The sequence below is a fragment of the Mastomys coucha genome, unplaced genomic scaffold (assembly GCF_008632895.1).
Source record: "Mastomys coucha isolate ucsf_1 unplaced genomic scaffold, UCSF_Mcou_1 pScaffold16, whole genome shotgun sequence".
In the NCBI taxonomy this organism is placed as follows: Eukaryota; Metazoa; Chordata; class Mammalia; order Rodentia; family Muridae; genus Mastomys; species Mastomys coucha.
In genome coordinates, this window is record NW_022196898.1 from 103,000,495 (window position 1) to 103,017,974 (window position 17,480).

The 17,480-nt window shown below is 38.4% G+C and overlaps 1 protein-coding gene and 1 long non-coding RNA gene across 3 annotated transcripts in view; both read right to left on the minus strand.

The window, feature by feature from the left end:
* Positions 1 to 4,347, minus strand: part of LOC116093333 — a 6,356-nt gene extending 2,009 nt beyond the window's left edge. The window contains exon 1 of the mRNA XM_031374670.1: positions 4,303 to 4,347. Coding sequence (XP_031230530.1) covers positions 4,303 to 4,347 — 45 coding nt within the window. The remainder of the gene's footprint in view (positions 1 to 4,302) is intronic.
* A 2,827-nt stretch (positions 4,348 to 7,174) lies between these two features.
* On the minus strand, positions 7,175 to 9,656 carry LOC116094415. 2 transcript variants are annotated; one of them, XR_004120101.1, is made up of 2 exons: positions 9,613 to 9,656; positions 7,175 to 7,740 (listed from the first exon to the last, which is right to left on the minus strand). It is a non-coding gene; the product is annotated as an uncharacterized LOC116094415 (long non-coding RNA). The 2 variants fall into 2 exon arrangements; XR_004120102.1 differs by lacking the exon at positions 9,613 to 9,656 and adding an exon at positions 9,415 to 9,546.
* Positions 9,657 to 17,480: the final 7,824 nt, after the last annotated feature.

Consider the following 17,480-nt stretch of genomic DNA (forward strand, 5'->3'; position numbering starts at 1 on the left):
TTACCGCGCGCCTGCACCAAGCAGCTGTCAGTGGTACGGAAGTGAAGTCGGCGCCATTTTGAATAGACACTGGCTGGCGGCCAACACTCTGATAAGTAGATATTAGCCCAGAAGATCGAAATACACGAAGTACAATCCACAAACCACAAGAAACTCAAGAAGAAGGAAGACCAAAATGTGGATACTTCATTCCTTCATAAAAGGGGGAACAAAATAAGCATGGAAGGAGTTGTAGAGACTAACTATGGAGCAGAGACTGAAGGAAAGACAATCCAGAGACTGCCCTACCTGAGAATCCTTCCCATATTCAGTCATCAAATCCAGACACTATTGTGGATGCCAGCAAGTGCTGGCTGATAGGAGCCTGATATAGCTGTCTCCTATGAGGCTCTGAAAGTACCCAACTAATACAGAAGTAGAGGCTCACAGCCAACCATTGGACTGAGTACAGGGTCCCTGATGAAGGAACCAGAGAAAGGACCCAAGGAGCTGAATGGCTTGCAGCCCCTTAGGACGAACAACAATATGAACTACCTACCTCAGAGCTCCCAGGGACTAAATCACCAATCAAAGAGTAAATAAGGTGGGACTAATGGCTCCAACAGTATATGTATAGCAGAGGATGGCCAAGTCTGTCATCAATGGGAGGAGAGGCCCTTGGCCCCATGAAGGTTGTATGCCCCATTGTAGGGGAATCAAAACTATTTCTTACAAGAAGTTCTCAGAGCATCTATTTTGTGCATGTTCCTCATAGCTTACCACTACTTTCCCCCCTTTTGATATAAGTATCCTGGCTGGACATCTCAGTCAATTGTTATCACAGCTTGACTGAGACTACAAATCTTTAGGCACCTAATACAGAAAACCATTAAATATTATTTCAAGGTTATAAGGTAAAATGACATTATTCATATAAAAGAACTAGATTGAAAATAAGTGTCCAATGATTGAGGAAATTGTCATTTCTGTATCATTGGCTGTATCATGTCATTGGCTGTATCTAACTATGCTTCTGTAACTCAATTTATGTTAGACAACTTATTCTCAAGCAAGAATTACCTGTGATCTATTTTTACTTCAAGGCCTGTGGATGAAAAAAGACATTTAAGCCCTTTAAAAGGAATGTACCAATGTTGAGGACAGTGGATATGAGATGTGTATGTTTTTCTTATATTTTACAGCTCTTTGCATTGTTTAGATACCTTTAGGAAGCAAAGAGATGATTATCTTGGTAGTATTGCTGAATAACATTTAGAAAAATTGTCTTAAAAATAATCTAAACAGCCCAGTTTGATAAAGAATCATTGTTTCACTGTTTTAGTAATTTCTGAGCAATGGATAAAGTACCCCTTCATGATTTTTCCTGAGAAAGCATGACACTCTTGCAAAGCAAGACATTCAGGAAAAAACAAATAGGAGAGAATCAATGTTGTTCAGATTCCTTCAGTGGTCAGCTCATTATAATAGTCATTTCAGAGCCCCACATAATAAACTGTACAAAACATCTTCAGAATGTACCACATTTTCTCTATCCATTCTTCTGTTGAGGAACATTTATGCTGTTTACAGTTTCTGGCTATTACAGATAAAGCTACTATGAACATAGTTGTCAAGTGTCTCTGTGGCATGGTGGGGCATCTTTTGAGTATATGTCCAAGAGTGGTATAGCTGGGTCTTGGGGAAGAACTATTCCAAGTTTTCTGAGAAACTGTTTAATTGATTTCTAAAGTGGCTGCCTATGTTTCACACTCCCAGCAGCAATGGAAGAGTATTTTCCTTGCTCCACATCCTCGCCAGCATGTGCAGTCACTTGAGTCATTGATCTTAGCCATTCTGACAGGTATAAGATGGAATCTCAGGGTCATCTTGATTTGCATTTCCCTGATGATTAAGGTCATTGAACATTTCTTTAAGAGCTTCTTGGCTGTTCAAGATTTCTCTCTTGAGAATTTTCTGTTTATCTTAGTATTCCATTTTTAATTGGATTATTTCAGTTGTTGGTGTTTAGTTTCATGAGTATATATGTATCTATATAAATTTTAGATATTAGCCCTCTGTCAGATGTAGTGTTGAAGAAGATCCTTTCCCAATATGTAGGCTGTCATTTTCTCTTATTGACAGTATCTTTGCCTTACAGAAGCTTTAAAGTTTTATGAGGTCCCATGCATCAATCATTTATCTTAGAGTTAGAGCCATTGAGTTCTGTTCAGGAAGTTGTCTCCTGTACCAATGTGTTCAAGGCTATTCCCCATTTTCTCTTCAGTTAGATTTGGTGTATCTGGTTTCATGTTGATATCTTTGATCCACCTGGAACTGAATTTTGTTCAGGGTGTTAAATGTGGGTCTATTTGCATTTTTCTTCATGTGGACACACGGAATAGCACCATTTGTTGAAGATGATTTCTGTTTTCCATTGTAAGGTTTTTGTCTTGTTTGTCAAATATCAATTGGCTATAGATATGTGGGTTTATTTTAGGGTCTTTGATTCAATTTTATTGATCTATCTCTGCTTCTATACCAATGTCATGCAGTTTTTATTACTTTTGCTCTATGGTAAATCCATACTATGCAATACTTTTTAGCTATTATAAAATTATGGCATCATGAATTTTCAGGCAAATGGATGGAACTTAGAATATCATCCTGAGTGAGCTAGCCCAGAACCAAAACCAAAACCAAAACCAAAAACCATATGGTATGTACTCATTTATAAATGGGCACTAGCCATGAAGTGTCACACTTTGAAGAAAATGGATAACAAGGAGGTCCCATGGGAGAATACATAAATCTCCTCTGAAGGGGAAAGTAAATAGTCATGGATATCTGTGGTGAATGGGGAGCAGGAACTGGATAAGAGAGCAGGTAAGGATGGGAACAGGGATGGCAACCAGGTGTGGGCAGAGTGGGACAGAAAAAGAACTGGAAGTAGGAATCAAAACCTGTGAGGGGTAACTCTGGTGACAAGCTGGAGCTCTGAGACAAGGAAGGATATGGAGAGTCTATGGAGGTGTCCCTAACTTGTATCCCTACCAGAAAGGCATATACAGATTGAAGTGGCTACCTCCTGTAGGGAAGCCTGACTTCCAGGGGAGGGATGGGGACATCAATCTACCATCAAAACCTTCAACTCAAAATTTGTCTTGCTTTCAAAATATACAGGGATAAAGATGGAGCAGAGACTGAGGGTATCGTCAACCAAGACTGGCCCAACTTGAGACCTATTCCATGGAAGAGACAAAACTCCTGACACTATTAATGATACTCTGTTATGATGGTAGACAGGAAGCTAACATAACTGTCTCTTGAGAGGCTTCATTCAGCAGTGGATGGAAGCAGGTGCAGAGACACACAGCCAAACATTAGGCAGAGTTCAGGGAGATGGCTAGAAAGTGGGAGATAGAATGTACAAACCAGAGTGATCAAAGACACCACAAGAAGACCTATAGAGTCAACTATTCTGGGCCTATAGGGGCTCACATAGCCTGGATTGATGAACCAGGGAACATGCAGGAGATGGACACATTTATTGCAAATGTGCTTCTTGGTCTTTATGTGGTTCTCCTAACAAGTGGAGTGAGGGTTGTTTCAATGTCTGTTCCCTGCCATTTTATCCCCTTTCCCTTACCTGGACTTCCTGATTGAGCCTCAGTGGGAAAGGATATGGCTTGTTCTACTGAGACTAGATATCCCACATGAATTGGTACCCAACAGATACCCAAGTATCTGTACCTGAACGGACAGATATTTGATGTGCCAGGGTGGGGGTTCTACCATCTCAGAGGAGAAGAGATGGGGAGATGTGAAGAGACTCTATGTGGTAGGGCAGGAGGGGCAGTATTTGGGATGTAAATAAATAAATATTAAAACAAAAAATATTTCCAGGTTATACATCAAACCCTGGAGATAAAATAATCTCTTTTGTTAATGTAGTAGATCCAGAGGTGTGATTAAAGAAAGCCAATAGTTCCTATACAACAATTACAGAAGAATTGTCTCTAAGCACTGTTAAAACAAATAATTAAAACCTAATATCATTAACATCATGTACAGGAAGGTTCTAACACTATATCTTTTTAATTCTGGTTAAGAGTCATCCTTTTATATGTTTGAAACCCCATTAGAGAAACTGAGAAGCCTGAGACATTTAACTCCTTTTTGTTATTGAGGTTTTATTTTTCAGTAGTTTCCCTCTCATAGGAAAAGTGAGAGTGAGCAGAAGGTGTAGGAGTCCTCATGTAGCTCTCACCACACACTGCCCCAACCCTCAATTGTTGCTTTTAAGAAGCTTGGTAAATGACTTACATCTGAGAAGCCAAGGTGTTGGTCTCCAAGGGGTTCACTCAGCATAGTTCTGCACTCTGTGCATTTTGGAAAACATGTAACATGAGCCTATTATTACAAAATCATACCTAACAGTATGGAGGACCTAATATTGTTCCTCTGTACCACCTACTCTCTTCCCACCCTTCCTAATGGCTGCAATGCCCTCGCCATGAGGATCCCTTCTACTTTTGACATAGGATATTTTTCTAGAATGTCATGGGGTTTATGTGATACCTACATTAATTTTTATTTTTATATTTTTGTTTGACATCCTTTGCTTGGACACATGGTTTAAGGTGTCTTCTGTTTTTATGTGTCTCTGTTTCTCTTCATCAGACCATTTATTTGTGGGTGTTCTCTCCTGTGTTTTTCTATTCATCCACTAGAAGACATGCTGATTGCTCCTTCAATGTTTTGATAATTATGAACAAATCCCCTGTAGGCACTAAGGAGCAGGCTCCCTGTGAATAAATTGCCAATGTATTTGAGTAATTACCAGGAGCTGGTTGGTGGATAGAGTGATAAAGCTATATGTAGTTTGTAAGAAGTCATCCAAGGGTTTTCAGAGAGGCTGTACTGCCTTGCACCTCTTTTATTAGTAAGAAGAAAGTGTTAATGCTTTGAGGGGATTTTTGTTTTGGATTTGTGTTATTAGAATAGTTATATAGTGATATTGTTTGAATTTGGAATTTTCTAATGATCTAGGATGCTGAACATGCCTTCACATGTATGTTTTCCTTATGCCTATTTGCTTGCTTTGGAGATGGGTTATCATATACATAACTATATATTTTTAAATTGTTAACTTGGATTGTTAATTTTCTTGTTGAATGTTGAAAGATTTTTATCTGTTTTTGTATGAGATTTTCTTAGTAGTCTTTTCTCAGATTCCTTTCTTAGCATGTGAACTAGCTTTCACTCTGTTGACACTGGCCCTCAAAAAGAAGAAATTTAAACTTTTAATAATATCTAATCTAGTAATATGTATACAGCTAAATATAAAGCTGCTTTACTCATCTTTATTTACTAAGTACATATAACATATGTCATATAGTCTATACTATGTGTAATATATACTAGTTCCCTTGGTCATGACACTTAATGAATGTGATGAAAACAAATATTGTGGTACATTTCCTGGGTTTTCATGTTTTGTTTTCCATTTGAGTAGTGTTTCACACAACCCAGGCTTATACAGAAATGGCTGTGAGGCTATGGATGACATTGAACTTCTAACTCTCACGTGTGTTGCTACAACAGGTGTGCATTGCAACCTCTGTCTATACAAGATGCTGGGGACTGATCGGTGCTTAGAGTTCATGCTAGGAAAGTTACATTGAGATAATCCCCAGATTTGTTCCTAATCCTACTGAGAAGAATTTACTTTCTCACATTAACAATACTGAAGGGGGAGGTGTCTGGGTGGATGATATCAGTTAGGTTCTGAAAGGTCTTCTTTGTTCCTACTGTAGTTCGATCCTCCTCTGTGCATGGCTGTTGAATTTGCTTAATGCTTTTCTTTATGCATGGACAATGCTGTGTGATTTTTATTCTAAAGTCTATTGATGGAATATATGAAGATAAATGGGTCTTTATCCTACCAGATTCTTTAACTGGAGTAAATTCTATTTGGTTACACTATGCCAAGATGGAGGATATGAAGTCTTAATTACAGAAGTCTTTCACAAAGGACACAGCTGAGCACAATATTGGTAAAAAGGTAATGTGCATTTGCTTCCTCTTTCCTAAAACATCAATGCAAGTTATGTGATGTTCATAGCTTCTCCACTTAAATTTGGAAAAATCTCCCTGAGTTTTTACATTTTCTCTAAATTGATAAGAAATTGTGCCTATCCAAGGGTAATAATGAGGCTTCAAGTCTCAACCACATGAGATGATAAACTGTGGGTACATTGTCTAGTCCACCACTTAACAAATCATATCTCTGGGGATCTAAATGTCTAAAATGCTTGACACATGCTTACTCTTCTTGTTTAGCCATCCAGGGTTACAAGATGACTAGACCTTATGTTAGGTCACAGTATATTCAAGATCAGGATTGGCTGTCATAGGATTGAGACAGAGTCCCCATAGCAAGCCATCCACATACACAAAGATATTCTCAGCAACATCTGTTCTGCTTTTGGACACCATCTGACCACCCATTCTGTGGTAAGTTTTCTGTTTTATTTATTTTTCTTTCCATGTATACTACTCTCATACTATCTGGGTATCATATCTTCAATGATTCACTAAATATACCTTTATCATGTTTTATGATAAAAGCCCTTTGGCCATTTTCTGGACTTTCCTGTATTCAGTGTCTAGTATTTGAAAAGATTTCAGAGCAACAGTGATAAATACATTGTTTTCTGAGTCTGTGAATACATTCTGTGTTGCAACAGTATTACTAAAAGGGTGTATTCAAAGGATCAGATGAAGTTAAATGCAGATAAGAGTATATCATTAAGGCACAAAGTGATTTTTGCATTTCTTGTGTAACATAATAAATGATAGAAAAAAATTCTCCTGCCAGTGTCTTTGTTATTCCTCATAAGAACATTCTTAAATTGTCTTTCAACCAGAACTAATGTATGTAATAAAAAATGCAGTGGCAGTGAGGTTGGCAACTGTGTCTTAATGAATATGTGCTGCAGAAAATGTGCGTAATTGACAGCAGTGGAAACTCTGACTTCAGTAGCAGATACAGCTCCAGACGCTCACTCCAGACCCTCTCCACTGTCCCTCTGGACAGGCTGGTTTTGACATATGAAAAGGCAATTAAATCTATTTAGCTAGTGCAGAGATGAGGATAAAGCTGTGCTTGGTCTCCATAAAGACAGGCATTGGATTTATTTTGTTTTTGTTCTTTTTATTTTATTTTTTTAAGATTTTCTTTTTCTTTCTTGGCAATGGAATCTCTCAACTGAGATATTGGTTTTCCTAAAGGTGTCACTCAACCAGAGAGTGTTTTCTCAGTCCTGCAAGAAAATTTAAAATGCTTCTGTTGATGGAATAAGTAAGAACACAGGACAAACCTTCTCACCCATTTAAATCGGCATTATGGTCTCAGCCTGAAAATTCGCGATCACTCCATTCCTTCCCATAGGTTCTTCGCAGGTCACCTAGCATAAAATCCAGAGGGCTGCTTGGAGTTCAACTTAGATCTCTATTTCACCGGGAGACGGGAATCAAGCAGGGGGCAAGGTGCTAAATGGGAGAGTTATTCAGTACGCTCCCCAGTGCAGGCTTCGGGAAGTCATTACAAAAGGTGCATTGAAACCACTGGCTCAGTGCACAGCAGCACGCGCGGAGGGCAAGGTGGATAATAGGTGATGTTAGGAGCAGGAGAAAAGGACTGGCTTGATCATTTCTCTACACTCGGCTTTTCATCTGTCCCATAGCCATCTGAGAGACCTGTATTGGAGAAAAAAATCACTGGCAGACCGACAATATGATGTACACCACCTAAGTAACTATTACTGACCAGGTTCTATAAGGAAGGTGACAGGCTTTTCTAATGGAAGAAGGTTAATTAGAAAAGGACAATAATAATAACAATAGCTAAGGTGTCAGTGACCATGCTCCAGAGATAAGCAGGACCATAGGACACACACATTTAGCTAGTATGATAACTCAAGAAAGACAAACATTGAGCCTTTTTTTTTCCCAAAGAAGAGAAACTCTGATTGGGGTTTGAAGGACCTTTCAAGGTCACAGTGCCTGCAGAGATAATCTGAATTCTACAACACTGAGAACACCATAGTGTAGGACCTTCAACCCAAAGATTAGTGCCTTACTCATCTCCATAGGTAGAGTACTGAAAACAGTGGTTAGAGTGAAAATGACTGGAACCTTGTGCAGTCCTTGAATTTAGGGATAAATACATAGATAGAAATGTGCATATGCCTCTTAATCTACTGTGGGATTATATCACCATAACCCTACTGTAAATATCTGAAAATGTGTAGGTATAAAATGCATTGAATACTCCTGTCCTGTAAAACATCATCACCAGGTAACATGGTACATTAGAAATATTTGTTTGCCCCCGTGCTGGATGGGTTGAGTGGGGGTCCTGCTTCATGCCCCTTGCTTGTTATTTAAAAGCAAATTGCACTACATGCCACTGGAAACAATATCAATACTTCCAAATCTGGAGAATGGATACTTTGGAACTTATGATTCTTTGCAGTACAGTAAGGTTTAAAACATTGTTACTATAACCAGAGTAGGTGAGGGACATCTGTATAGTTCATAAAACTGAGGCATGTTATCATTGATTTTCCTTTAGAACTCCATGCTTTTCAATTCCTTCTGTGACAACTTTTGGAAGAATAGTTTATTTTAGGGGCTTTGCACTTTCAGAGATAGAGTCCATGACCACTATGAAGGGGTGCAGGGGTAGGACTTGGCAGCAAGCTGGCAGGCACGGGGCTGGAGCAGGAAAGCTCATATCTTATTCAAAAGTGGAAGACAAAAAGAGCTAACTGGGAATGGTGTGGGCTTTGGAAGCACAAATCCCAGCCCCTAGTGACCATCTCCAACATAGCCACGCCCTAATTCTTCTCAAACAGGTCTGCCAACTGGGAAACAAACATTTAAATATATGGGATCATTATCATTCAAAGGCTGACTCTAGGTCTGGAGATAAAAATGTTCACGGAAGTGTTCAGAGACTTGAGCCTCGTTAAAGAAAGAACTCAGACAATTTAAAGGGATGCTGCTGGCACAGGAGATAGAAACTTTAACCATACTTAAATATGCTGTGCTAAAATGCACCAAATTCCCTTCAAGACATAAATATAATCTGAAAAATAAAATATATCAATCATCTCCAGAACCATCATGAATATCACAAAAGCTAGTCAATAAAACAAAGAGCTGCATATTGATCTTGCATTTGCTACACATATCCATCCATAAGCAGCACGTGCAGAGAGCAAGCCATTAAAGTCTGCTCACAGGAACGGCCCAGAAATAAAGGGAAATCGGAGCAGAACTAGAATGTCATAAATCTGTGGGGCTGGAGAGCTAAATTGGGGGTTACATGTGCTTTCAGGTGACCCAAGCACAGACCTCAGCACTCACACTTAGCAGTTAACCTTCCTCCAACTCCAGGAGCCTGTGATCTGACAGACTGTTCAAGTCTCCACAGTTGCCAATCTCCACTCACAAATAATAAAGAATTAATTAAAGTCTTATAAATCTGTAAACTTTATGAGCCTATGGCATCTAAGATGAGAGCTAATGAAATCTAATTAACACACCATAAAAGGAAATATCTACCTCACATGATGCCCTGTGAGGGAAGAACACAAGCCTTTGTGACATCATCAGTGTCAGTGAGGGGTTCCCATGGTTTGCGAGCCATAGCAGAGATGTATGAGGATTACTGTCACTGCGATTGGTTACATGCTTATGAAGGCCAGAAAGTTGTACTCTCCTGAACTTACAAGCTGTGAACCATGAAGGCCAGTGTTAAAATCCTATTTAAAATCAAAGGTTAAATGAGATACAGATACATAGGGACAGAAGACACATCTCCAGTTAAATTAATCAACCATGTACCTATCTATTTCACCCCAAACATTTTATTTTCCCAGTGGATGATTGTTTTAATTGGTAAGGATACTAAAAACAAAACATTTCCTATTACTTTAGAACTTCATACATGTGTATAATGTATGTTGATTAAACCCACACCCTATTCCCTCACCAACAAATCTACCCATCATGTTTTCTTCCCATTTTCAACTGTTCTTTTTTAAACCCACTGAGTCCATCTGGTAATATCTGTGAATAGACCCCCACTGGAAAGTGAATAGCCAAGTCAAAGGACCCTGGGGTTCTCTACATCCTTTTTCATCTGTGACTTCAGCATCTCTGATGTGAGTTAACCCTTATTTTAAAACAAAGTAGAAACAGCAGTAAATGTACCTGTCTTTCCTAATTTTACCCAGAGAATATATTGTCTGTTCTTCATCATCTTTACTGAATATGTAAAAGTTTTGTTTGTCTTATTCTCATTTCCTGAACAGAACATAAACAGAATTGCATCGCATTGGGTGTTATAAGTAGTGCAGGCCTGCTTTGTATGTGGAGCTTGGCATCCATAGGCTTTGGTGTCTGCACAGGATCTCACTCTTAGTCTTCCAGGGGGACCAAAGAGCAGCTATATAATGGGAGCAGATATCTTCTGGGCTCTTTGAGTACAGACTAGTATTCTTTTTAATCCTAAAAGGTTTTAATTTTGTATATGAGCATTTTGCCGGCACGTGTATCTGTGCGCTATGTGCATGTCTAATGCATTGGAAAATCAGAAGAGAGCATTGTACTCTTTGGACTTAGAGCTGAAGGTGCTCGAGAGCCTTCATATGAATGTTGGGATTCAAATCCAAGTCCCTGAGAAGAACAATGTGTGCTCTTAATCATGAAGCCATCTTTCTAGCCATTGGCCCAGTAAGTCTTACATGACAATTTTTTTTCAGTTTGATCATGAAAGATTTTTCTGCCTTAATTTTCAGACAGTCACACAGAAAGTTACAACACCTTTTAACTCTGGTACTGAGTTACTATGTGCAGTCCACGCTGAGGAAGTCTATGCTGAGGGAGTCTTAGCTGAGGGAGTCTACGCTGAGCAAGTCATCTACGCTGAGGGAGTCTACCCTGAGGAAATCCACGCTGATGGAGTCTACGCTGAGCGAGTCGTCTATGCTGAGGGAGTCTACGCTGAGGGAGTCCACGCTGAGGAAGTCGTCTACATTGAGGGAGTCTACACTGAGGGAGTCTACGCTGAGAGAGTCGTCTTCGCTGAGGGAGTCTACGCCGAGGATGTCTATGCTGAGGGAGTCTACGCTGAGGGAGTCTACGCTGAGGAAGTCGTCTACATTGAGGGAGCAGTCCACGTTGAGGGAGTCGTCTACACTGAGGAAGTAGTCTACGCTGAGGGAGTAGTCGAAACTGAGGGACTCATCTACGCTGAGGGAGTCTACGCTGAGGGAGTCTATGCTGAGGGAGTCTACGCTGAGGGAGTCTACGCTGAGGAAGTCTACCGCTGAGCAACTTTGTGTTCCTTTTGCCTTTATTCAAAATTTCCAGCTTTCATGATTCGTGTGTGATCTTCATTTCTGCCTGTGTTACTTAGAGTATTCAAGTGTTTCCTGAGGGGAACCCATCTTCTTGTGGGTCTTGCTTTGCCCATCATCGTCAGGGTGCTGTGAGTGGCAAACACCACTGTTCCAAAGGAAGTAAAGTGGAAATGTTGGTCCTGAAGAGACTAAGCTTTGTCTTGTATGCCAATGTGCAAATTCCTCTAGATGCAACACAAAGCTTTTCATAATTCTAGATTGACAAAGTAGGAAATACAGAGAACAATTAACTTACCTATACCATAGGGATGCAATTAGCAAAGTTAAACTGTTAAAAAAAATGAAGATATATATAGCATTTTCATTTATATTTAGCTTAGTATAAAAACAGGAGAATTATAAAAGTTCAAACCACACATTTTAACATTGAATTCTACTTATATTTTATTTATATTTTTGTACTTTATTTAAAGCTATCCATGTACACTTAACTATACCAAAGCTTACCTCTTTATATGTGTATGTTCTTTCTCCAAGAATATAAACATGCACTCATACTTCTCTCTCTCTTTCTCTCTCTTTTTCTCTCTTTTTCTCTCTTCTTTAGTCTAACATCTAGGTATTTAGAGAGAGGAGAAAAAGGAACACAAAGAAAATATATAAAATAAAAATAAAAAGGATGTGACATACATAACAGAACTTTAATTTGTAGGGCACATTATTATTTGTTGATGTTCTTGAGCTATTTTTCTCTGCTGGTAAATGCAACTATAGATTTCATTATAAATCTAGAGACAGACAGACTACATTTTTACAGATAGACTATGAGTTAACTATGAGATAAATAATACTGTGTTTGGATGATTGGGGATAGACAGGAGGATACAATTTGCAGTAGCTTATCACTGGAGTATATTTTTCACCCCAAAAGAGCAACTCTCATTATTGTCATAACCGGAGTCATGTGATAAGGGCAATTAAGCAAAGTGGCTAGGGATACTGGGCCCTTCCAGGTTTTTAATTCAAGCCCTTAACCCCTGACCATATGGAGAGACATATCAGAAACATTTAGCTTAATATATTATAGAATATGACTTTATTTGCCTTTGTACATTCTTAAATTATTCCATATTATTCAAATCTAGATCAAGCTTACCAGGATGGAGGTGTGTGTTATTTATTTCCCAGATCCCAATATTGGGATGATATGTAACTATGACCAATGCAATCCACCTCAGGAGGATGTAGTCACAGACATGCCAATTAAGAAATCAATTCACAGTGATATTATAATTAACCTTTTTATACCCAAAAGAATAATAAAGCCAAACCCGCTGTTTAAGCTTGAGAAGTCCAGAGCTTTGGAGCCCTTTGTGACTAGTAAACCTCACAAACCGAGATCATGGCTTGAAAGTAGATATTTAGAGTGTAATGACTCACTGGTAAGCTAAGTCTTTAGAAGGGATCCACTCTGCAGTTCCTTTAGATAAATGTCTCTTTTCTGCATTGATCTGAATTGATTTACACACATTTGACTAAAATGCAAATCTTCTGGGGCTCACGCAGACTATGAATCAAATCATCAAATCATAACCAAAACACTAAGATCAAAATGTGCTAGTTATATACCTGAAAAGTTCAGTGGGAAAATACTGCAGCACCTTTAAGAAAATCTACAGTTAAAATCTGCATCCTGCTTCAGCCTGTAGTCATGTAGTACTTGTGAAATTTGAAACTCAATTCTTCCTGTGTTGAAAGCTCTAGAAGAACAGAAATAACAGAAATTCTACAAGGAAAGAACTGTGAAAAATTCAACATCTAGTCATTTGCCGATTCTTAGGAAAGATTCAGGCACCCTGAATTGTTTCTCTTTTCTATGCTTAACGCAGTATAGAAAATAGACTTTAAAGATGCAAAATTAGGAGATCCAGGAAGTTGTTTGAGAAGATGGGATAGTAGTGGTAAAAGAAGGCCTGTTTCAAGACTTGGGCATGAGGTATGCATTTCTAATTCTCCCTCTCTGATTTGGGAGAAAATGTAGAGTCAAGGGAGTCTTAGAAACCTTTAGCTTGACCAGTTGAAATGTAAATTCAATTTACTAAGGAAACAAGATGGAGGAAGTGTTAACGTGAATGAGAAAAATTCTATTATGGCCATTGAAAGTGTGAAATGCTTGGTAAGTATGAAGCAGAGGTGTTAAAGATGATTGTGTCTTGTGATTAGAAATATTGATTGCAAATTTGAGAGGTTCTAGAAGCAGCTAGGAGGTGAACCTCTGAGCTTGTACAGGGGGAAGTTTATGGATTGTTGCACTGATGAGTGAAACTCACACTAATTGTGGTGAGCACTGTTCCACAGACCTGAGTAAATGCTGAGCTGAGGAATTTTCTTCATCCCCATCTGCTTCCTGACAGTGGATGCAGTCAGTCTGTCTTCCTGATGGTGGATGCAGTCAGTCTGTCTGGTGCACTCTGCAGCCTCCATGACTTGCCTTCCTGAACTGCATGCTTAAACCATGAGCCAAATACATTTATCTCCCTAGTGAAGTAACTTTTATCAGGCATTTTATCACAAGAGTGATAAAAAGATAACAAGTACACATAATATTAACATGCAGTTAAGACTTGCAAAGTAAATCTATACTTGTACTAGTTGTAGAGATTTAAGAAAGTTCAGAGACTGTGTGTGTCTCTATTTGTGTGTGCATATACAACCAATTTGAACACAAAAAGTGAAGAACTGAGAAACACACATTAGAGTTGTAGTAGAAACAGAAGCTGAAAACATTGAGCATGAACAGTGGACAATGAGCAAAGTGTTGTTCAGTGTGTTGTGTCTTAGAAATCAGGTGAGAAAGTATTTCTAGAAGGGCAGACTCATAACCATGCTATCAACTCTTATTCTAAGGGCGAAGTGAGATACTGGGTGGTTAGTTCATGTGACATTAAGCCAGCTGCTGTCAAAGTCGGAAAGTTCATTTATGATATGCTCAGATTACCTTTGTTCTGTGTTAATTGACAAATGGTCACATGTTTCTTTATAAATCATAGCCACATACCATCTCATCCTGTTGAAAACTTCCTCTTTTCTGGCACCCTTAAAACACAGGTCAGATACTGCTTGTCCTCAAGTGGTTCCAAGTGAGAGCTTGTTCAGTCCTGGCTGTACATCAATCTCCAGAGAAGTACTGGATTATTTCAGTCTTTTGAATTTAGATAACATATCATAGTCATAGTGGGGGGTGTAAATCACACTGAAAGCTTATGAATCTAATGCTGTGGTCACCTGCTGATCACTGGGAAATCACAGAGAAAGTAAATGAGACTATAGTGTACCCTGTGTCTCCATCATCTATTTGGCCCACATGGCTACCCAGGGCTAATATTATATAAACCTGAGACTATGATTTTTTTTCTCTAGAGCTATAAAATACAGGTAGCTGAAAATATCACTTTACCATCATCCTCCATAATCTTTTGTTTCTTGGAAGTTACATAGCAAGTACGCTTACTGAAGCGGCACACTAACACGAGCACCACAGCCAGGAGCTGAATGATCAGCAGCTCAGACTGAGCTAATGGTGATCTTTCTGATAAACTTAAGGGTGGCCTCACAGTAGTGGGTTCAAGAAGTAACTGAAAACAAATCTATCCCTGAGAATCCTGTTTGGCCCCTCAGGTAGACTCTCCAACTCTCCCTTTGTTAGGGGGCATGTATGAGTATTGAAGTCTCCCTCATGACCTGTCCTTTCTATCTGTGTACATCCTTTATTTATCTGTATGTACCAGAAGAGGAGACAGTGCTTTCTAGCTATGTAGGCTGGATCTTCATAGGATGGTCACTCAAACTTCGACATACATCTCTCTCTACCTTTGGCTTCTGACACTTCCTGTTCTCTATGCCCCATTCTCTCTATGCCCCACTCTCTCTGTGCCCCACTCTCTCTGTGCCCCACTGCTGCTTATCGACAGCAGAGGTCCTGCCTTGGTTATACATTAATTTGTGAGCAGTGCTCTCGGTCTTCTCTGTTTTATTTGTTCTCTGTATTCTTGTATGTCTCTCCCAGGTATATGAGGAAAAAACTACAAATTATCTTTTCCCACATGTTTCACAAAACTTAATTAGAAATTGAAAAAAAATTAAGAGGCAGGTGGATTTCTGAGTTCAAGGCCAGCCTGGTCTACAGAGTGGGTTCCAGGACAGCCAGGGCTATACAGAGAAACCCTGTCTCAAAACAAAACAAAACAAAAAAACAAAAACAAACAAAAACAGAAAAAAAAAAAAAGAAATTGTGTTCACCAAAACAATTGTCTAATCATTAATGTATTTATTGATTCCTGTTGACTTATTCCTGAATATACAATGAATTAATTCTTAGAATGAGCTGGATATATTTTTACCACCTAGAAAGTAGGAACATGGAGACAAAGAAATGAATCAAAAAACCCACAGATCAACATCCATTAATAATTCTAAAGTGAGTAAATGAATAATACACACTTGTAAAATATACTAAGTACATTGTAAGCAAACTTGACTAGAGCAGAGAATAACCTGTGTGTTTCAAGATGTGTCAAGGAAGAGAAAGAACATCCACTGAACATGGTAGCTTATTAAAATGCTACCCTATCACTGTCTTCCTCAAACTCCACTGACAGGGCTGTAGTTGTACCAAGAACCACTTTCTAATGATGGAGTTGTTTAAAGAATGAGGAGAAACTAATATGGTCAAACAAATCACATAATGCAGATAGCTTTACATTTCTCTATCAGTATTCTGAGTATCTGACCCCTACAAATGTGACCTGTTTTATGTTAGTGAGAGGAAGCTACATCTACTGATATAACTGAGTCAAAGGACAGCTCACTCTCAGCTGCCCTCATCAATAGGAAAGGTGAAAAGACCAATTCAATATGCTGCAGTTATTTTTGAATATTCACTTTCTGGGTCTGGACCTGGACTAAGTGCTAATAAAACAGAGGTTAGGAAGAAATTGTGCTGGCTTTCAAGATGGAAAATGTGGTAGAATATACATTTAATACTCAATTGCAACACCAAGGAGCATGTGCTAAGTGGGGAAATACGCATATGAAGGAGTCCTGATAATAGACATCTAGTCCTGATTTTGAGAACCAGGGATATGAATTAAAGGTTGTGGTATTTGAGTTCCAATGGTCAAAATATAATTAAGGAGACAAGAATATCACTCACATGCTCAAGACCTAAGCAAGTATTTGGTGAACTGGGGGAATACTGGGTAAGTTTGAGAAAAAAGATTTTGACAAAAATTAGATAATAAGCCTCAGTATTGGTTGGGAACTGAACATCAACATTGTTTTCCATGAGAATGGTATTCAAGAAAAGCCACTGAATTATTTTTAATGAGGAGGAAAAATATAACTTTTTTTAAAAAGATGACAGTATATCTTAGAGGCTTAGGAACTCAGAAAGACATAATTTATATATCATATTGTTTATTGCTAACTACTCTATGAGTTAATCCTCTATATCTATGTTATAATAAGAAACAGACGTATATATATTTATCAATTGATACAAAATTTCTAAACTTTGAATTGATACAATTGATACTTTATTTCATGTTGGAAGTATATTAATGTTTTATATATTAATCAAAAATTAATAAAATAATTTTTATAAAAACAAGAATTACCTATAAATCTGTATTTTGATTATGAATAATAAATTTTGAAATATGATTTTTATCTGACTTTATCAATAGTCCAATTGATCCATGTTTAGATTTTGTCACTTCCCTTGGATGTGTTTGTGGTCAAGTTTCTTAAACTTTCTTTCTCCAATTTCATATCTGTAAGTGGGTGTGAACACAATGCCCTTAAACCATTGGAGGGTTAGGTGAACAGTACATTATTAAATTCTTGTCACAGTGCCCTAAACATTTTACAGGATCAGCAAATACTAATGAAGATAGTTGAGGCTCGTGACCTTCCATAGCATGGGGCTCATTAGGTTTTCTTTGTTTTCTGCTTTAATGAGCACTTGTTCAGAAAATTTGAGATGTGGTCAAAAAGGTGATAGAAAGG